Source organism: Paramormyrops kingsleyae, chromosome 5 (assembly GCF_048594095.1).
Source record: "Paramormyrops kingsleyae isolate MSU_618 chromosome 5, PKINGS_0.4, whole genome shotgun sequence".
Classification (NCBI taxonomy): Eukaryota; Metazoa; Chordata; class Actinopteri; order Osteoglossiformes; family Mormyridae; genus Paramormyrops; species Paramormyrops kingsleyae.
The window spans coordinates 1,363,501-1,385,504 of NC_132801.1; the positions used below are offsets into that span (position 1 = coordinate 1,363,501).

The window sequence follows — 22,004 nt, forward strand, 5'->3', positions numbered from 1 at the left end:
AATTTGTACTATTCTAACAAAGAACATACATTTTGGGGAGTATTAATAGAATTAATTCTTCGATCCACTTGATGCACTTGTGGATGCAGCGACGGACTGTGTTCACAGACAGTAGTTTTTGAAGTGTTATTGAGCCCAATTTAATATGAGACTGAGACTTGAAATGCGAGGAGAAAAAGGAACATTTTCTGATGGTTAATTAGGCAAAAAGAATCAACCAGACTGAGACAGACAGAATATAACAGAACCCGCCATCAACGTCACCCCCCGAGTCAAGGATCATAATCTGACAGGATGACCTAAGAAGTATGGTCACCCCACGACTGCAGAAGCAAGCTGAGGATGAAGAAGCAGCCTTAGAGGCCACATTGCATCCTGCTTTAATAAAGGGGTCTCCATCAAAGATGCTAGAGCAACACAGTGCCTAGTTAAAAAATCAGTCACACTGGATCTTTTTTTAGGGCTCTAATGCTCCAAGATGCTACAGTTAAGTTAGCTATGGTTCAAAACAAGGAGACAGGTAGAAAGGTAAAAACAGAGGTGGCATATAAGAAGTAGTACAGAATGTATCGACTGACTGACCGCACCATCAAAGACCGATGTGTCCTTGATATTTGGGGCTGAATAAGACCAACATTTGGGAATATTTACCGTCCTCTGTCCTTTTGATCTTCGTAGTGGTACTAGTGATGGGAATTCTGGCTCTTTTTAGTGAGTCAGATCTTTAGGCTCAGCTCACCAAGAAGAGCCGTCTCTTTTGGCTCCCAAATGGCTCTTCATTTTCCCAGTTCTGCCTCAGCCAAATTCAGCACCGTTTCGACCCATGATTTAATTCGTCTCTGTCCCCTGTAGAGGACATTATTTTTTGCTCAAATCTCTCAATCTGCACATGCCACTCTGTAAATTCCTGCTGTTTCTTAAAGAGGACAGTTAGAAGTTACATGTTTGCAGATGTGACCTTGCCAACCTCATCTTCCTGTCAAATCCATCCATCCATCATCTGCCGCTTGTCCGGGGTTCGGGTCGCGGGGGTAGCAGCTTCAGGAGAGACACCCAGACTGCCCTCTCCCCAGCTACCTCCACCAGCTCCTCGGGGGGGACACCGAGGTGTTCCCAGGCCAGCCGAGAGATATAATCCCTCCAGTGAGTCCTGGGTCTGCCCCGGGGCCTCCTCCCTGTAGGACATGCACGGAAAACCTCTCTGGGTAGCCGCCCAGGAGACATCCACACCAGATGTCCAAACCACCTCAACTGGCTCCTTTCGACGTGAAGAAGTAGCGGTTCTACTCTGAGGCCCTCCCGGATATCCGAACTTCTCACCCTATCCCTAAGGGAGAGCCCAGACACCCTGCGGAGAAACCTCATTTCGGCCGCCTGTATTCGCGATCTCATTCTTTCGGTCATTACCCATAGCTCATGACCATAGGTGAGGGTTGGAACGAAGATGGACCAGTTGATCGAGAGCTTTGCTTTTTGGCTCAGTTCTTTCTTAGCCACGACGTTAAGCGCCTGCAAAACTGTAGATGCCGCTTTCCTGCTCCTCCTTGGGTTGCCACCTTATCGTGGTGGAGGGGTTTGCGTGCCTCCGTGAACCTGGGGGCTATGTTGTCGGGGGCAATAGCCCCTGGTAGGGTCTCCCAAGGTAAAAAGGTCCCAGGGGAGGGGCCAGACAAAGAGCAATCCAAAAGAACCCATGAAAAAGTATAATAACAAAGTCCCGTTTCCCTCGCCCGGACTAGGGTCACGGGGCCCCACCCTGGAGCCAGGCCTGGGGGAGGGGCCCGTTGGCGAGCACCTGGTGGCCGGGCCTTGGCCCGTGGGGCCCGGCTGGGCACAGCCCGAAAGAGGCACACAGGACTGTCCCCAGGTGGGCCCACCACCCGCAGGGGGAATGTCAGGGGTTCGGTGCTTTGTGGATCGGGTGGCGGCCAAGGGAGGCCCTGGCGGTCCGATCCCCGGCTGACAAAACTGGCTTTTTCCTGTCAAATCAAAATTTTTAAATCAACATGATTTTTTTCTCCCCTGGATCTCAAGAGACTACATGTACGTGTAATGTTATAATTTCCTTAATACCATAATTTCACATTATGTTTGTTATAAAAAGATTAAATGTAAAAACATCAAACGTGCAATGAATATTTTATTTTATAAGTGTAAAATGTGTTTTTTTTTTTATCTATCAATAACAGTCAAATAACATAAATAACAAAGAATAATAAATAAATTACAACTCGCAAAACAGCAGCATCCAACAGTTTTAGTTGCATTTATCAATTGACAACTATGTCAACTTTCTAACAGTGTAACATTGTAACCTTTTCTTGCCATTGAGAAAGACTAAGTGCCTCAGCTTAGAGGGGCTGATCAGGCTTCTCTCTGTCATTATCTACCCTGTTTGGGAGACATCGTTTCAGAGGGGACTGATGTCTCCCTGCCATGGGCAGACTGAAGCCTTGGACTCAGGGGGCCTGTGGATCTTTGGAAAAGGGGCTCTTCAATATAGGATCTTACTTCCAGTATAACATCTGCTGAGGGATTCCTTCTTGCAGTGTCTCCTGTTGCTCATTCATCAAAGAGCCTCCAAGCAGTTGACGTTTGTGGCTCCACTTCCGGTGCCCCTGCTCCCTCTTCTCCCTCTTGGCCTCCTGGGGGAGGAGCTGGCTGACTGCTGGGGCTGCATCTTGCCACTGTTACTCTCTGAAGTGGCTCCTCAACAGTGCTGTTGTCATTAAAGTCCAGCTTCTAGAACCTTTGGTCCAGTACAGAGGTTTCTGAGAGTTGTATTGCGTTCTATGGAACTTTCTGTCCATAGATGTACAGAGAACAGTCCCCAACTCTGTCACTTTCTCCATGGCTGCTGTTTCTTGTGTCTGGTGGAGGGCAGTTCTTCTCTGCAGACCCTTGCACAGGAGTAGCCAAAACGACCCCTCAGGAACCATCTGCAATGTTTCTGATTCCACTAGATGGTGCTCTTGGTTTGTATGGGCCCATAGCATCATCTAGAGAGGTTAAGAAATACAGGCCATCACTAGCATACTGCATAGTCCTGCATATCACAGCAGACTACAGCACTGCACACACACACAGACACACAGATGATGAGAAACAGCTCACGGCTTTTGTGCTGACATAGAGCAAATGAGTCTTTGAATCCCACATGGGGGCCCTTCATTGTCCCCACTGCTGCACACCCCCTTACCTTGCCGGTGACCCTGACCCTAACCCCGCCCCAGTCACATAAACATTTTAATGAAATTGGTGTAAATAAGCTATCGGTCTTTATACCAGGCTCTCCAGTGTGAATATGAAGAAATTAAGGACAGAACTCAGGACCCTGGAATCTCCTCCACTGTTGAAAAATGTCCAAAAGGTGAAGACAGGATAATCTACTCCATGGTCAACTACCCAGGAATGCATGCAGATGCAGCAAAAAATGAAGAGAGTGTCACCATAAGCAAAAACTCTGTAATCTACTCTGCTGTTAATTTATAGCCATATGCCTGAGCCTGTGTTTGTGTCGGGATGCTTCAGGATTTACAAACCGTCTTTCTCTCCTTCTTTAAGACACACACACAGGTGAGAGTGTAGCTGGGGTCCTGACCGCAGGGTTGGTCGTCCATCCAACATGCCTGCAGCACTTTTGAGGTTAAGGGCCCAACAGTGTGTGACTATTGTGCTGAGCACAGGATTCAAATCGGACAAAACTTGTCAGTCACAGACATGGAGACCCCAAGAACTGGTTCTGCCAACCCCAGACTTGAACCCGGATCCTTTGGCACATTAGCAGTTACCTCCATGCAATGGAGCCGCCCAGCTCTCTGGATGTCTCGCAGCACTGTAATATACTGAAAGTATATATTTATGTCCTTTGTCTGTTAGATTCCCAGGTTACCAAATTATCTCTCTCCCCCCGATTCCTCCCTCCAGTCCCCGTGTTCTATGGTTTTTGTTTGCTGTTTTGTTACACCACGCCGCATGGATGTTATCGATCCTGTGTCACCCCTTGACTGGTGATGCCGTTCCTGCTGCTGTTCTGTTCTGTTCTGTTACACCACGCCGCATGGATGTTATCGGTTGTGTTTCACACCTGTGTCAGTGATGCCGTTCCTGCTGCTGTTCTGTTCTGTTCTGTTCTGTTACACCACGCCGCATGGATGTTATCGGTTGTGTTTCACACCTGTGTCAGTGATGCTGTTCCTGCTGTTCTGTTCTGTTCTGTTACACCACGCCGCATGGATGTTATCGGTTGTGTTTCACACCTGTGTCAGTGATGCCGTTCCTGCTGCTGTTCCATTGTGTTTCCATCCCTCTGATATTATACTTTGTAAAAGTTCATTCATGCTTTCCACAAAGAAATCAACACTCCATTCTCTGAGCTGATTTCATTATTGACCTTTTCCCACCTGATCTCACAGCAATTAGCTTAAAACAAGCCAATTCAGTTCATTAGCAAGCACTTTGGGAAATACATTTTAAAGAGAATCTGTCTCTTCTGCTCTCTGGTGTCTTAGGGGAAGGACAAACTCACAAAGGGAACCACAGGAATATTTTGGTCACAGCGAGCTACTGTCTCTTAGTTGAAAATTCTTCCCTACCTTTAGAGGCTTGTATTCCATCTTGAAATTATATTATATCTAATGTACATAGTGAATTGCTTTAGCGGCTGTACCTGGATTCGGTAATTTAACTCAATATGTGTGAAAGTGGGTGGGGGGCACCTATCAATCCACAGGCTAAGGCTCTGTGATCAGAGGGTCGCCGCTTCCAGCCTGGCCTCAGCAGAACTCTCACATTTCCAGAGGCCCATGTGCAGTGCCCCTAACCCCCAGGTCCATGGCTGCTGTAGGTTCATAGCCATGGGGGTCCAAACACATGTTAACCAGCTAATCAGCGAGTTTTGTACTTCAGCAGAAAAATCTGCAAACTGGTTTGAGTTCTGGCCCGCCAGAGCTTGAAGTGGGGAACCCTGTTGTAGAAGGTTTGCAGAACAACATGCCACCCAGAAGGGAAGAATGTCGCCCTTATTTCACACCTGTAGCAAATCTTTTATTTGAATATTCTATTTGCATTTTCTCTCTGGGTGAGGACACTCAGCACTTACGTGTGACAGAACCTGCGCATGCGTTTAGCAAAACTATTTATACCCGTTGCAAAAAGCAGAAGTTATCTGCTTTTTTCTAAGACCTTCTCCCAAAAAAATGACCTTTCATATTGCTAATATAACATGTGCTCTTTGAGGTATTATTCTCATTTGTGTCAGTCATTCCACTGTAAAGCCAGACGTTTCATTCTGGTCGTGGTACCAGCTTTGGTGTTTGCAGAGTTTTACAGATGCACATATAGTAAATGCAGGCATGACATCCAGAACATCCTCTGCTTTATTCCCCATGCTTACTGGGAGAGACTCCAGGCTGACTTTTCCCTAGACTGGGTCGACGTGAAAATGAACGTCCCCAGCAAGGGGCAGAGGTCACCACCACAGACCCTTTCATGACAAGTGCAAGTTAGCAATGTAGCAATATAAGGAGCTATATAACAAATACAATACAATGTAATATCATTCACTGCAAACACAGGGGGAATTTAAGAGAGAAAAGCTATTCAAAGAAAGACACGTGCAAAAAAAGCTTCAGGATATGCAAGTGACCAGCTGAGGGATTACAGATGAGGGTAGAGTTAGGATCAGAGGTTGGAGGTCACAGATGAGGGTAGGGTTAGGGTCAGAGGTTGGAGGTCTCAGATGAGGGTAGAGTTAGGGTCAGAGGTTGGAGGGTGAGCTGAGGTCTTCCCAGAACAGATACATCATACAGGATGGTTCCTTGGAAATCCCTTACAGTTTCCCATTTTTAGGGAAAACACAACTTGCAGATATATTCTTTGAGTATTATTTATTTCCAGTGTCCAGTGTGACCTAGAGGTTGACGGTGGCATACTCAGAGTCTTTCGTGAAGTTTATGGCTGAATCGTTTGTACAGGCTGGATTCTCAGTGAAGATGACAGTGGAATAGCTGATAGAATCTGAACATGAGGCTTTGGGGGGGCTTACAGTGGAGTAGACAGTCATGGGAGAAGCACTTTCAGGGAAGTCCACTGTGCAGTAGAGGGAAGGAACCACAGCAATTTGGTCTTTTATTTCCTCATATTCAGAGCTACACTGGATCTGTAAGACAGAGTATAAAAAACACACTTTACTCGACTTACAAGACATGGGCCATCGGTAACAGTATCATTCAGAGTGAGGATTGTATACATGAGGAATACTGACTGTGTCTGGGTGTCTGGTGTCAGTATCTGTCCGGTCAGGGAGGGGTTTAGATGCTGTGGAACAAACACCAAGACCAGAGCTCAGAAACACCACAAGCTTTTACATTTCAGCTCAGATTACAAGGTTGTTTAGAGAGAAGAGTCTTATGTCATTTTTTACTTTAGAGAGAAAAAACACCAGTTCTGTAGTGTTTTCAGTTTAGCCAGGATATGAATATCTCTGGGCTTTGCATTTTTGGATAATAACACTGCAGTTTATTACCAGACAGAACCTACAATAGAATATAATATTTTTCATATATTACCTATACATGGGAGAGTAAGTAAATGGGGAATCGAAATAAAGTTCGGTAACATACTTCCTGTATAAGAATACAGAGAGCCTAGCGTGTATCACTGATGGTTTAAAACATGCAGCGTGCTGTTTGAAGCATGTTGATGGCTGATTATGCAGACGTGTGCATGTGCATGGGTGTGTGTGTCACAGACGCACTAAAGGTTTGTGTTTCCAGCCTGTGTTCGGTGAGAGTGTCTAACAGCCACCTGCTGGTTTCTTTCTCCTCTGTCTGTAGAAGATCAGCAGAGTGAGTCCAAGCAGCAGCAGAACCACAGTCAGCCCCACAGTTATGGGCAGCAGCGTTTCTGAAAGACAGGAAATATGGACCTTCTAACTCTCACAGAACTCGATACACTGTAACAGTGTAGAGTTTTAGCAGGTCATGTATGACATTGCCCTTTTCTCTATGAGTGATGGTAAGATACAGAACTAGTTTATTATTGGCTACATTTAGAGATGAAGTCAAATGTGACAGAATAATATTTTATAATTTAGAAATTTAGGAAAACGACATTCAGATTCTTCATGTAGGGGCTCCCCTGGAAAGGTGAAAGGTCAGATATGAAGTCAAACTCCATCCCAAAGTGTATACAAGCTAGACACAGGGTCCAACTCTTTATAGTGCTGCACCTGAGTCATGGTGTGGATCATATTCTCAGTGGACTCTATCAGGTCCACCTACCTAGTACCTCGTATGACCCCCTGATGTCTACAGAACAGCTCAAAAGCCGGCGAGGGTCTTAAACGAAAGAAAGATTGGCAAAGGTGCAAAAGCACAAGCCGTACATGTGGTCTGAACACAGGAAATGGTGAAAACCCAGCAGGCACGGTAATCAGGCAGAAGGCTTTAGGCGGAATCGCAAACAGGAAGGGCAAGTGTTAAATTCTTCAAGGCATGGATTCAGCACATGAGAACCTTACATACATATATATGGGCGACACCACCTGATTCTCAGCCTAATTTGTGCAGTAGAAGTTTGTTAAAACCATGTTCTGCTACCTTAATCATTTTTAATTAAGCCATGTAAAAATTTTAGCATGATGTCATTTGAGTGCTACAGTGCTTTTTAAACGGTACCTATAAATGTAATCAGGTATGTTTATGGGTTATCAGTTATCACACCAATGAACATGCCAATAGGGAGCCTGCAGACCCCCAAAGAAGACCGGACATTCTGGAGACCGACCGTCTGTATGGTCACCAGGAGTCGACACCAACTTGATAGCACCAAATACAGACTGTCCCCAACCTACATGACTTACAATGCTTTTTTAAAATTAAACAAATGTATATAAAAATGAATTTCACGCAGCCATACACCTGGTGACGCTACGCAACCCAGTATGCACTGTGCACTGTACGACAGTAGCTGTGGGGAAGTACAGCAGCGAATGGCAGCGTGACCATCCCAGCGTCACACGCATCTCCCAGTCTCATACTGGCACCTAAATGTCTGTGTGATTATTATCCCATACTGGCATATGTCCATTTTGACATACGGCCTGTCATGTTAGAGCGGAACCCAGTCATAAGTCGGAAACAGTCTGTAATAATGACGGTTAATCTGCTTACCTGGTGATGTGGTCCTTCGGGGTGTGGTTCCAGAAGGCTTTACTGATGCAGCCACCGAAATCACCGGTGTAGTTGATATTACCGTTGGTTGAATTGTTGTGTCTGTTGCTGTTCCTTTTATTGCTGTTGTTGCTGTTCCTGTTGGCTTTGTGGTGTTTGTGGAGTCTGGTCATTCAAATGGAAGACAGAAAAAGTCAGATATCAAGACAAAATGTGCAGCAGCACAACTAAAGGGGTTTGCCTGCAGTGCTCTAGTTTTCTGAATGAAAACAGCTGACAGCACATCAAAGCTGGTTCCCCAGTGTAACCAGTGCCGAGCCATGAAATTAGCTGATGGGGTAAATGTGAGCCTGGAGAATTAGTGTAGGCAGCCCCAGGTTACGAACAAGATCCGATCCTTAAGTTAAATTTGTATGTAAGTCAGAACAATAATAGTACAGTACATAGTAAGAATAACAGTAAGAACATAAGAACATAAGAAATTTACAAACGAGAGGAGGCCATTCGGCCCATCAAGCTCGTTTGGGGAGAACTTAACTAATAGCTCAGAGTTGTTAAAATCTTATCTAGCTCTGATTTAAAGGAACCCAGGGTTTTAGCTTCCACTACACTAGCAGGAAGACTATTCCATACTCTGACTACACGCTGTGTAAAGAAGTGCTTCCTCAAATTTGTTTTAAAATGTTCTCCCGCTAATTTCCACTTATGGCCACGAGTTCTAGTATTTAGACTAATATTGAAATAGTCATTTGGCTGAACAGCATCCAGACCCGTTAGAATCTTATAGACCTGAATCATATCCCCCCTTAGTCTCCTTTGCTCAAGGCTAAACAGATTCAGTTCCGCTAACCTCTCCTCATAAGACATTCCTCTAAGACCAGGAATCATTCTCGTAGCTCTTCGTTGCACCTTTTCTAAGGCAGCAATGTCCTTCTTGAGGTATGGTGACCAAACCTGCACACAGTATTCTAGGTGGGGTCTTACCAAGGAATTATATAAGTGTAACATCACCTCCCTTGACTTAAACTCCACACATCTAGAGATATAACCCAACATTCTGTTCGCCTTTTTTATTGCTTCCCCACACTGGCGAGAGGGGGACATGGAAGCATCAACATACATACCGAGATCTTTCTCGTAATCAGCTACCTTTATTTCAGTGGAACCCATAAAATATCTGTACTTTATATTTCTGCTCCCTGCATGGATTACCTTGCATTTATCTGTGTTAAATTTCATCTGCCAAGTATCAGCCCATTCGCTAATTAAATCCAGATCCCGTTGAAGCCTCTCTGCTGCTAGATTAGTATCTGCTACCCCGCCCACCTTGGTGTCGTCTGCAAATTTAACCAGTTTACTGTATGTATTTGTGTCAATATCATTAATGTAAATTAGGAACAATAGAGGTCCTAAAATTGAACCCTGCGGTATCCCACTATGAACGGAGGCCCGCTGTGACATTGTGCCTCTAATAACTACTCGCTGCTTCCTGTCAGTAAGCCAGTTTTTGATCCAAGCTGCCACAGTTCCTAAAATCCCTGCAGCTTTAAGCTTTAACAAGAGCCGTTTGTGGGGGACAACATCAAAGGCCTTCTGGAAATCTAAGTAAATCACATCATAGACCTTTTTGTGATGAATTTCACTTGTAGCTTCCTCAAAGAACTCAAGTAGATTCGTTAAGCAGGATCTACCTCTCCTAAATCCATGTTGGCTATCCTTTATAATGTTATTTGCATCTATGTAATCTACCATTTTCACTTGAATTATAGCTTCCATTATTTTTCCAGTAATGCTAGTTAAACTGATTGGCCTATAGTTTGCTGGATTACTTCTATCCCCTTTTTTGAATATGGGTGTTATATTAGCATGCTTCCAATCTGATGGTACCACACCCGCAGATAACGATTTCTGGAATATTAAAGTTAAAGGTTGGCTAATAATATCCCTCATCTCTTTTAAAACTATAGGTAAGATGCCATCAGGCCCCTGCGATTTATTTATTTTGAGTTTAGCTAGGCTTAGTATCACATCAACCTCAGTTATACATATATTGGTCATAGACGATGCTGTATTCGTATTAATTGGTGGTAAGCTACTTGTGTTCTCTATTGTGAACACCCTTGAAAAATAATCATTAAACTCATTTACCATATCAATTTCATTATCAATTATAAGTCCCTTACTATCCTGCAAATTAGTGATTTCAGCTTTTAGTGCTCTCTTGGAGTTAAAATATTGGAAGAAACCTTTACTGTCATGCTTAGCCTCCAATGCAATTTTTCTTTCTACATCCCTCTTGGATAGCCTAATGTAATTTTTTAACTCTGCCTGTAGACTTAGATACTCCTGCTTAATTTTGAAATCATTAGTTATTTTCCATTTTTGGAACAGAGCCCTTTTCCTCCTGACTTTATTCTTAATTTCCTTAGTAAACCACCTTGGTTGTCGTTTCCTAGATTTAGTTTTGCTGGAAACAGGTATGAAGTCCTCTTGCACTTGCAACAATGTGCTTTTGAAAAATTCCCATGCCTCTTCTACTGTTTTGCTATTTAACTCTGTCCAGTTTACAGTTTCTAATTTCCGTAAAATATAGTACATAGTAATAATTAGAGCATCTACATCTGGTACGGTACTGTACCTTGAGCCAACAGACTGCTGAAGCACAATGTTTCCATGAGCGTCACAAAGTAGCGTGTGGGTTTATTATCACAAACCATATATTTAACCCAAATTTTTAATATAATAGACTCTATGGCAGTTTGTTCATAAGTATGAGGTGTACGTAAGTAAGTCGTTCTTAACCCGGGGACGGCCTGTGCTTTAACCAGCCCTGAATGATTGACCTCCTTTGCTTTGTCGTTATCAGCTTATTGTTTTAGGGACACCATCCGGCCTAAACTGAGTACTTTTGGACCACAGGAGGAAGCCAGAGTACCCAGAAGAGAGCGTGGAAACTCCGGGGACATGGAGCAGCACCAGAGCAGAACCTGAGGCCAGGAGGGGTGAGGCCACAGCTACAAGCTGAGGAGGGGCGAGGCCACAGCTACAAGCGGAGGAGGGGTGAAGCCACAGCTACAAGCGGAGGAGGGGAGAGGCCACAGCTACAAGCTGAGGAGGGGTGAAGCCACAGCTACAAGCTGAGGAGGTGTGAGGCCACAGCTACAAGCTGAGGAGGTGTGAAGCCACAGCTACAAGCTGAGGAGGGGCGAGGCCACAGCTACAAGCTGAGGAGGGGCGAGGCCACAGCTACAAGCTGAGGAGGGGCGAAGCCACAGCTACAAGCGGAGGAGGGGCGAGGCCACAGCTACAAGCTGAGGAGGGGTGAAGCCACAGCTACAATCTGAGGAGGTGTGAGGCCACAGCTACAAGCTGAGGAGGTGTGAGGCCACAGCTACAAGCTGAGGAGGTGTGAAGCCACAGCTACATGCTGAGGAGGTGTGAGGCCACAGCTACAAGCGGAGGAGGGGCGAGGCCACAGCTACAAGCTGAGGAAGTGTGAGGCCACAGCTACAAGCGGAGGAGGGCGAGGCCACAGCTACAAGCTGAGGAGGGGTGAAGCCACAGCTAGAAGCTGAGGAAGTGTGAGGCCACAGCTACAAGCGGAGGAGGGCGAGGCCACAGCTACAAGCTGAGGAGGGGTGAAGCCACAGCTAGAAGCTGAGCAGCCACCCCCTGCATAAACCATGTGCTTCTGCAGAAACGAAAGCATGCTGAGATCATTCAGTCCAAAATTCTAATGCACCTGTTTGTCTTCAAGATTTTTGTGAACATCACAGCCTTGCCTGCTATGTCAGCTTTGGAACCTCACAGAGACTACAGAAATTCAGCAGAAACGTATAGAAGTGACCCCACCATTGTCACATAACTAGAGGCCTGTCAAAGTTTCCTGATGCTCTCACAAGCTAACGGAAGATGCGACTAAAACAACCAAAACATGCCCTTTCATTCTGATTTGTTCAGTTAAGCAGCTGCTCTCTGTGCAATAGTGTTCAGGAAACAGTTTGGAGTCTGAACACTGCATGTCAGTATCACGTGCCTGATGTAGAGCTGTGACATGAAACTAGTCATGGAAAATGGTGACTCATGATCATGATCATGATCATCTGAAGGTCCTGTAATACATTTCTAATATTCTGCAATAATTGGCAACTGCAAAAATATTCATCTAATAGACTCAGAATCAAAGTTCATTTGACAACACAAACATGCACATGGAGTTTTCATACAGACAAAAATACAGTAAATAGAATTATATTCATAAAACACAATGTAAATAAACGTAAATATATGAACTGACAAGAGGGCAAAAGCTGAAAGTGAATGAGACTGATGTAATGTAGCTTGAAGGTGCCAATGAGAGAATCAGACGTGCAAAAGGAGCAGAGAGAACAGCTATGAGGTAAGCTGAGGAGATCATGGACTGATGGCTGCTGCAACTGTAGGGCAGAAGCTCTTTCTGCGTCCAGCACAAATGAAGCGTTAGTACTATTTGTTTTTCTACATGTCAGAACACACAGGGCTGTGCGAAAGTCTCAGGCAGCTGAGGAACATGTTTAAAGCTATTTACCTGGATTTTTCGCTCAAAACGTAACATAAGAATATGTACAAATGAAAGAACACCGCTTCAGTTCCAAAACTTACACAAATTTGTTAAATTTCATCAACTCACTTAATTACCTTAATTAGTTAAATAATTAGATGAAGTATCGCTTAGACAAACATGGCATGCTAGTGGTCAAATCAACAAATAGATATTGGTGATGGTTGCTGCATATACAGGGGTGACTTTAGTTTTGCAATGGCTAAGCTGACACACACTGACAGACATAATATAATTTACACCATCATGAATATCATTTTAACATACTCTTCCTTCACTCCCTGAGACTTTTGCACAGTAATGTTTGTAGACACATTTTTCAGTAATAAAAAGTTTTTAAGGGTAAAAACAAACAATAATATGAATGTAATGTCGAATGTTTAGTCTTCATGCAACAAAAGACAGCCAAATAATATTTTTTTGTACATTTTAAATGTGTGTGTGTGTGTGTTTTAAATGTGTTTCTTGCTCTGTATCACAAATAGGGTTAGACTAAGGTAATGGTTCAAAATATGTACAAAAAAATTATCTATAACATTATCTGTAATATATGATTAGACCAGCAGAGAGGGAGGTTATGCAGAAAAACTCACAGGAATTCCTGTTTCAGACTCTTACCTTTCAGAACATTCAGAGAAACTTCAGTGTATGTATCACGCCACAAGCTTTTATCTATTGCACACTGGTATGTCCCAGTATCCGTTAGCTGTAACCCAGTGATGTTCACGGTGAAGAATCCCACTGCAGGGTCGTCATACAGTGAAAATCTCCCCTCTGTCACCCACTCATTATTTTTCTCAGTTTTAATGAGATCCTCACATGACATGCGGCCACCTTTACACAGGTATTTACTGTTGTCCTTATATTTTTGTGAGTAGTTACACCTGATGCTGACTCCACCTCCCTCATATCCTGTCACCTCAGTGGAGTTTGCATCACGCCAAGCTGTCAATCAAAGGAGAGGAGTTTAGTATTTAATACAAACTGGAATAAAGCGGCTTTCAGAGGCAGCACAGCGGTGCAGAGCGTCGCTTTGTTCACACTGAGGGTCACACACTCAGCACTCACCTCGCAGGAGGCAGACGACGGCAAGCAGGTACCTCATGCTGATCTGCGGCCCCCAGTTACCCCCCGTCCCGCGGTAAATGTGTCTCACTCTCTGCCTCTGTCTTACTTCCTTCTGATTAATTACTCTCAGCCGCTTCTCACAGCACCTCTCCTATTGATGGCCTGCAGATGACGTCTGACAAACTGCAGGTTTATCCTCTTCCTTTCTCTCTCTCTTTCCCTGCCCTCCGCACTGTGATTCACTGCCGCATGCTGGACTTATTGATACAGTGACACCATGTGGCTGCACTGCGAATGGCAAAGCAGCTGAGTGGACTCTCTCCAGCATCTAAAGGGTGTACTCACACTAACCATGCCCGAGCACGTTTGACTCCAAAGTCCAGTTCATTTGACTAGTGTGCAGAGCTTAGCTGCTGCCCTAATTTAACACACCTGATACAGATAATCAGGCCCTTCTGTAGCATCTCGGTGTTAGAGTCAGCTGTGTTGACACTAAGCTGGCAAGTACTGAGATATTACTGTTGCGATTCGGACACGTTACCACTGTTAAAAATTGTTTATTTTGACATTCTGATAAAGTATGCTAAAATGTCAGGACTCCGATACTAAAGAAATGCAATAATGAACAGCTTGTTAAAATGCGATATCACAGCAGTGTCCTGTGCATGTCACAAACTCCAGAATTCCTATCATGGGGGCGGGGCATGGTGCAGGCAGGAAAGAAGGTGGACGATCCTCTGGCAGGTCCAGGAACACAACAGGGGTTTATTAACAGAAACAAAAAAACAGTAGGAAACATTTAAAAAAGAAAAAAAAAACTAATAAAAAAAAAAAACAGACCACGAGGGGTCAAAAAGCAAAATAGGAAAAACAGAAACTACAAAAAGGTCAGGGCAACAAGGAGCAGGCAGGCGGGGAACAAAACACAAAAATTAAACAATACAGGGGAACTTCTAACATTCTGAGACACACCTACCAAAATGCACATATACAGTGACCCACAAGGAACTGAACCAAGGTAGTAACCTAAATACACAACTAAACTGGGTAACAACATGGGAGGAGGGAGACATGAAACAATTAACCAATCAGGGAGAGTGCAGGACAATGAGCAATCAGGTTGAACAAGGACTGGCACAAGAACAGGCAACAGGTGAAACTAATAATTAACTCAAGGAACTGGGAGATCAAACAGGGAACCTAAGAAACTGACAGAGAAACAAGGAAACAGAATCTAACACTGGGGAATAACAAAGACAGGTAGAACACGTCAAGGCACAAAGCAGAAACCAAAACAGAAAACAAACCACAAACTCACAGGAACTACAAACCGACAACTGAAACACTAGGGAACAAATACAAAAGCGGCATGACTAAAGAGATTATAGGTAGCCGCATGCTTAGCTCATTGAGCTATGCAGCCATAAGGGGAGCAGACAATGGGGAGGACAGGATGGCCAGCGACACCTGCTGGCCAAACGGGGAGAAGACACAAAAGACTTGGACAGACAGATGCTGAACCTGACAGTGCAAGACTAGTCTGCACAGATTCTGACATATTTGGTAAAATGTGCAGCACGAATAAAGAAAAATCATTGCGGTGTAAATTTGAGAAATCCATGTGTGTCATCGTGCCCAAAATGATTTCGCTACAAAATAAGGAAATGAATCATGAATTCCATTCTGCTGTGTGACAGCACTTTCCTACCTTTGTTTTCTTCAACAAGAAAAGGTTGCATGGTGATGATGAAAGCGTGCAGAGCCAGGATGGTAAAGTGCAATGTGAGTGCAGACCAGCGTGGGAATGGCGGCCATGTGTGAGTACACCCTTAGTCTCAAAGTACACTCACCTAAAGGATTATTAGGAACACCATACTAATACGGTGTTTGACCCCCTTTCGCCTTCAGAACTGCCTTAATTCTACGTGGCATTGATTCAACAAGGTGCTGAAAGCATTCTTTAGAAATGTTGGCCCATATTGATAGGATAGCATCTTGCAGTTGATGGAGATTTGTGGGATGCACATCCAGGGCACGAAGCTCCCGTTCCACCACATCCCAAAGATGCTCTATTGGGTTGAGATCTGGTGACTGTGGGGGCCATTGCAGTACAGTGAACTCATTGTCATGTTCAAGAAACCAATTTGAAATGATTCGAGCTTTGTGACATGGTGCATTATCCTGCTGGAAGTAGCCATCAGAGGATGGGTACATGGTGGTCATAATGGGATGGACATGGTCAGAAACAATGCTCAGGTAGGCCGTGGCATTTAAACGATGCCCAATTGGCACTAAAGGGCCTAAAGTGTGCCAAGAAAACATCCCCCACACCATTACACCACCACCACCAGCCTGCAGAGTGGTAACAAGGCATGATGGATCCATGTTCTCATTCTGTTTACGCCAAATTCTGACTCTACCATTTGAATGTCTCAACAGAAATGGAGACTCATCACACCAGGCAACTTTTTTCCAGTCTTCAACTGTCCAATTTTGGTGAGCTCGTGCAAATTGTAGCCTCTTTTTCCTATTTGTAGTGGAGATGAGTGGTACCCGGTGAGGTCTACTGCTGTTGTAGCCCATCCGCCTCAAGGTTGTGCGTGTTGTGGCTTCACAAATGCTTTGCTGCATACCTCGGTTGTAACGAGTGGTTATTTCAGTCAAAGTTGCTCTTCTATCAGCTTGAATCAGTCGGCCCATTCTCCTCTGACCTCTAGCATCAACGAGGCATTTTCGCCCACAGGACTGCCGCATACTGGATGTTTTTCCCTTTGCACACCATTCTTTGTAAACCCTAGAAATGGTTGTGCGTGAAAATCCCAGTAACTGAGCAGATTGTGAAATACTCAGACCGACCCGTCTGGCACCAACAACCATGCCACGCTCAAAATTGCTAAAATAACCTTTCTTTCCCATTCTGACATTCAGTTTGGAGTTCAGGAGATTGTCTTGACCAGGACCACACCCCTAAATGCATTGAAGCAACTGCCATGTGATTGGTTGATTAGATAATTGCATTAATGAGAAATTGAACAGGTGTTCCTAATAATCCTTTAGGTGAGTGCTGACATTTCAGGGACTCCCCATGCCTGCATTCCCACCTGCCTCTCCCTCCTACTTATGCTGCCATAGCCATATCTGCCGGAGCATTGCACTTCATATTGCACTCATCTAACTTTGAGCACTGCCTATAGTCTCCCTTACTTTGACTAATTGCATTTATTTCCACCACCTTCTCCTGGGGGGTGCTGCCTGGAGCCCTCAATCTATCAAAATGTCCAGCACACCCTGCAACATGTGACGTCGCCACTACCAATGACGTCCGTGGATCCAGCTCGCCGTTCTGCCTGTGTCATCTTCCTTGTATGACCCGCTCCCTGCCTTCTGGCTGCCTGGCGATTGGAGGGAGTGGTGGCACCGGCATGTCATCTCCCCCCTGCTCCCCGTTTGTGTTTCAGACTTAACTGTATTTGACTCTCCCTGCCGGCCCCTGGAGGATGGGCTCCCCCTTTGAGTCTGGTCCCTCCCAAGGTTTCTTCCTTCTGGGGAGTTTTTCCTTGCCACTGTCGCCTATGGCTTACTCACTGGGGGCTTTGGGTGGGGATGCTGTAAAGCGCTTTGGGACAATGTAATGTTGTGATAATGCGCTATACAAAAATAAATTTGTTGTTGTTGTTGTGAGTGTATGTCACAGTAAACCACCAGTAATAGAAGCATAAGGACCTGTTATATAGATTAGATTCCAAGCCTAAAATTAACCCACACATCTGTTTCCTGCCCATTTATTCAAGTGTGGCATTTTATACACATCATAACCCCCGCCCGGAATATCTGATAACACTTCTGTGCATTTAAAATTTCTCATGACCTGTTTGGTGCACAGATCTACTTCTCTGTAGGCCAAATTAGACATAATTATAAATGCTAAGTTACCTTTACCTAATTGCCACAGTCCACCATACAGTCAAAGGCTAAGTGTTAGTGATCTGGATGGGCTGAGAGCTACATATCAGGCAGAAGCAGAAATTTCAGCTCTTACCATTAATAACCTCCAGGAGAAATTCTGTTTCAGACTCTTGTGCTCCACACTGGAATTTCCCAGCATCCTCCAGTTTCAGTTCAGTAATAAACACATGGAACAGCTGTTCAAAGGTGTTGTCATAGAAAGCAAATCTTTCTTGCCTCACCCAGACATTCTTTTCCCTGGTCATATTCACACAAGCAAGAGGGTCCATCTTGCAGAGGTATTTATCTTCGTCTTTGTGTTTGCTTGAGTATTTACAGCTGATGCTGACTGCTCCTCCCACATGTCCTGTCACATTGATGGACTCCATGAAACACCAAGCTATTAATTATAAGAGAGGAAGGAGTATTTATTGAAAGCACTTTTGCTACGAATATTACGGCAACTCCACTGGCATACGCAGAGACACTGACCACTGGCTGAATGTCAGTCACAATCAGGCTTGTTGAAGTGTAAGGATGACCATACAGAATGGAACGTCAGGCAGAACTTACCTGGCAGCAGACAAAACATGGCAATTAGAAGGTTCATCACCTTAACCTGAAGCTCTTACTTATTCCAGTCACTTCTAGTTGCTTATAATTCTCCCGCAGTGATTTTACAATCAGCACATAAAGAACAGTGGCCCCACCCACTTGATCATCTTCCGGAGATGCAGTGCAGCAGAGCGTTGGTGTGTGTCACATAGCTAATGTGTAAACATACAAGAAAATGACAAACACTGTAAATCAGACTGGAAATATAACTTCGCAATGCAATGCTTGTCTGATGCATTTATGTGTTGTTACGTGTCTTTGTCAGATCTCCACCCCAGATCAAGTATTAATCCCCAAAACAAAGATCAAGTTCTTGCTTGATTTTTCTGGTATGTGTGATTTTTTTTTACTAATTTATGTTCGCATGTATCATTTTCAATCATGTTGCATGCCTTTTTTTATTATTTGTCTGGTTGAAGTGCCTAATTGGGGTTGGGTTCCGTCACTCTGCATTGGCCAGTCTCACCTTGGCCAATCAAGAATTCGCATCCTAGATTGACCTTCTATAGAAGGACCATTGGATTAACCCAACACAGCCAGATCAGGTTCTGCTTTTATAATGCCCAAAGAACTATATATAAGATATTAACAATGATGTTTGGTAGTTCAGCAGTGTAATATGGATAATTCTCCACACTAAGGAAGGGGGTAAAGGAGGCTCTAAATAAAATAAAATAAAATGTTTTACTAGTGAACTTACTCCACACAAACCATCAGACAAACATTAGTCCAAACCTACATGAAAATACTTGGGGTTGCACTCTGTCCCAGAGCTAGTGTGTTTAAACAAAAACTTCTGCTGTGGGCATGTGTAGGTGCAGGTGCATACTAATTCAATTCACAAATTACCACCAGAGTTAGTACACCCTGTAACTGCACTGACGGGACAAAAGAAGGATGAAAAACAAAAATCAAACACCGGTACTTAATGTGCTGCACAAAACATATTCTTAAATCAATATCTGAATAATAATGGACACTGTCACAGTGGGGCATGATGAAGAAGGGAAAAGAGAGATAATCCAGGAAGTGGCTCAAAAATGGACTTTAATAAAAAACAAAATACTTTTGGGGGCAATCAGGGCAGGTGTGGACCATAACCAAAAACAACCAGTCAGTAAAAGCACGGGACAACAAGCAACAGGTGGAGTAAATTTTAACTAATATGCACTGGAACTAGGAAACTTTAACAAACACTGAGGGTTTACAATACTAGGAGAGACTAGGAGTAAAAGTACAAGCAGAACTTCATTAAACAGGACATGAGCAAGGTAAACCAAAACAGGAACACAAAGCAAAGACACAGAAAAACAATCCCAATTACTAAGGAAAAATAAAAGCAATTTACATTAACCAAATTAGCCAGTAACGGTCCTAGCCGATGAGGTGCCCTAGGCGAGCGTCAGCGCCGGCGCCCTCCGTCCCAGGCACAGGGAAGTTGGCTGGCAAGTCGGCATCCCCTAAGAAGTTGGCGCCCTAGGCGGCCGCCTATGTCACCTATAAGATCGACCGACCCTGTTACTACTACTTCTTAATAGGCTTTGCTAAGCAGGAAAATTCATGTGGGCTTGTTCTTTTCATATTAAGACACATTAATACCTACTAGTTTTAAGAATAGTTTAAATTTTTTTCTTCCTCCGTTTGTGGCCCCCCCTGGATGGATGGCGCCCTTAGCATTTGCCTATATTGCCGATGCCACGGGCCGGCCCTGAAATTAGCAAGCAGCCAGCTGAGTATGGGATGTTTAGGGCACCTTACCCCGCAATGGTCCCCATGGTAACTACTACAGGTACATACTTTTCCATCTCTCCAGAATCTGCTTTATTAGTAGGCCTATCTTGTGTTTGACTGCCCCGTGTCTACAAATAATTATACTGTGTATGATCCTTCATCACAGACCGTAGAATCCTTCCACTGTATATGTGTTATCTGTACATTAGAATTCACAGCAAGGCCCAAAAATCGATAGAACAAGCATTTCAAGTAGCCCAATCAAATGACAATGACTGACTTCTTTTCTACCTTTTCATGCTGTATAAAACTTACCCTAATTCTTCATCACATGGGGGTTTCCATCAATCAGTCATTAGCCAACGTTCCTGTCCAGTGTGGGTTCACACCCAGCCTGGAGCTTAGCCCAGGAAACAAGGGGCGCCGTGGATGAAATGACAGTCCGTCACAAGGTACACACACTCATCTGTATTTGGGCAACAGGAGGAAAGCAGAGTATTTGGAAGAAACCTGCAAAGCCCCCCCGAACACCAAAACACCCCCACTACACACACACACACACACACGTTAGGTTCTCAACCCTAGAGACAGAGTAGTGGTACTCGAGTCTGGTCTTGAGACCATGTATGATTGGACTCTGTCTTGTCACACACACGGGTGAATTTTTATTCTGTCTTGACTTGCACTGTGTGACTTGCACTGTGACTGAAAAAATCTCCCATCCATCCATCCATCCAGTCCCTCGCCTATGTCAGTGTCCATAGCTTATATCTGAGTCTCTCACCTATGTCAGTGTCCCTAGCCTATGTCTGAGTCCCTAGCCTATGTCAGTGTCCCTAGCCTATATCTGAGTCCCTCCCCTGTGTCAGTGTCTCTAGTCTATGTCTGAGTCCCTAGCCTATATCTGAGTCCCTGGCCTATGTCTGAGTCCCTAGCCTATGTCAGTGTCTCTAGTCTATGTCTGAGTCCCTAGCCTATGTCAGTGTCCCTAGCCAATCAGAATCAGAAAAACTTTATTGATCCCGGAGGAAATTGCTCATGTTACTACTAGACGGTCACACAGAAACAGAAGACAAGAACATAAAAAAAATAATAATATCAGATATAAGTATAAGAACTGAAATAAAATTATAGAAGAGAGACTCTGCGCTATACACACCATGATATATAAATAAGAGAAACAGAAATACGATATATATAAATAGAATAAATACTGCTAAGTGTAGAAATACAGGTAAATTACCAGATGAAAATTGCACATCCCAGATTAATATTACACATCCCACAATAATATTGCACATCCCAGATGAATATTGCACATCCCAGATTTATTTCTGTTTATTTCACAGGCTAAAGTATGGTGTGCGGTGGGATGGAGTTTATGTTTAGCGTCAGGCTAAGTGTGAGATCAGTGTGAGGAGTTATAGAGTCTGATGGCTGTAGGTAGGAAAGATCTTCTGTGGCGTTCAGTGGAGCACTTAATGCTACTCAGCCTGTAGCTAAAAGTGTTCCTCTGATCAGCCACCACACTGTGGAGTGGATGATCAGCATAGCAACAATATTCTCCGTTCAGCCACCATTTCCAAGCTGTCGAGTTCCTCACCCACTACAGAAGCGCTTTCCTGATAAGTTTGTTGAGCCTCTTGGCCTCTGCCACTCTCATGCTGCCACCCCAGCTTGCTACAGAGAAGAAAATGGCGCTGGCCACCACAGACTCATAAAACATCCGCAGCATAGTGTTGCAGACTCTAAAAGACCTGAGTTTCCGTAGGAAGTATATCCTACATTGACCCTTCTTGTAGGTGGCCAGAGAGTGCTTTGACCAGTCCAGCTTATTGTCCAAGTGGATGCCGAGGTACTTGTAGTCCTGA

General features: G+C 44.2%; 1 protein-coding gene across 2 annotated transcripts; it reads right to left on the reverse strand.

Moving 5' to 3' along the window:
• Positions 1-5,360: 5,360 nt before the first annotated feature.
• On the reverse strand, positions 5,361-18,467 carry LOC140590814 (uncharacterized). 2 transcript variants are annotated; one of them, XM_072711814.1, is made up of 7 exons: positions 18,361-18,467; positions 17,882-18,187; positions 13,393-13,719; positions 8,175-8,339; positions 6,808-6,906; positions 6,266-6,318; positions 5,361-6,160 (listed from the first exon to the last, which is right to left on the reverse strand). In XM_072711814.1, exons 1-7 carry the CDS (start codon positions 18,395-18,397, stop codon positions 5,912-5,914), a joined length of 1,236 nt encoding a protein of 411 aa, XP_072567915.1. In that variant the 5' UTR covers positions 18,398-18,467; the 3' UTR covers positions 5,361-5,911. The 2 variants fall into 2 exon arrangements, with proteins under 2 accessions (XP_072567915.1, XP_072567916.1); XM_072711815.1 differs by lacking the exons at positions 17,882-18,187; positions 18,361-18,467 and adding an exon at positions 13,843-14,620.
• Positions 18,468-22,004: the final 3,537 nt, after the last annotated feature.

Bases quoted from the DNA above. Each gene is read 5' to 3' on its own strand.
- LOC140590814 (XM_072711814.1), bottom strand. From the start codon at position 18,397: ATGAACCTTCTAATTGCCATGTTTTGTCTGCTGCCAG. The intron at 13,720-17,881 runs GTAAGAGCTGAA...TTTGATTGACAG, and splicing joins TCTCCTGGAGGTTATTAATG to CTTGGCGTGATGCAAACTCC. The intron at 8,340-13,392 runs GTAAGAGTCTGA...TTGAATGACCAG, and splicing joins TTCTCTGAATGTTCTGAAAG to ACTCCACAAACACCACAAAG.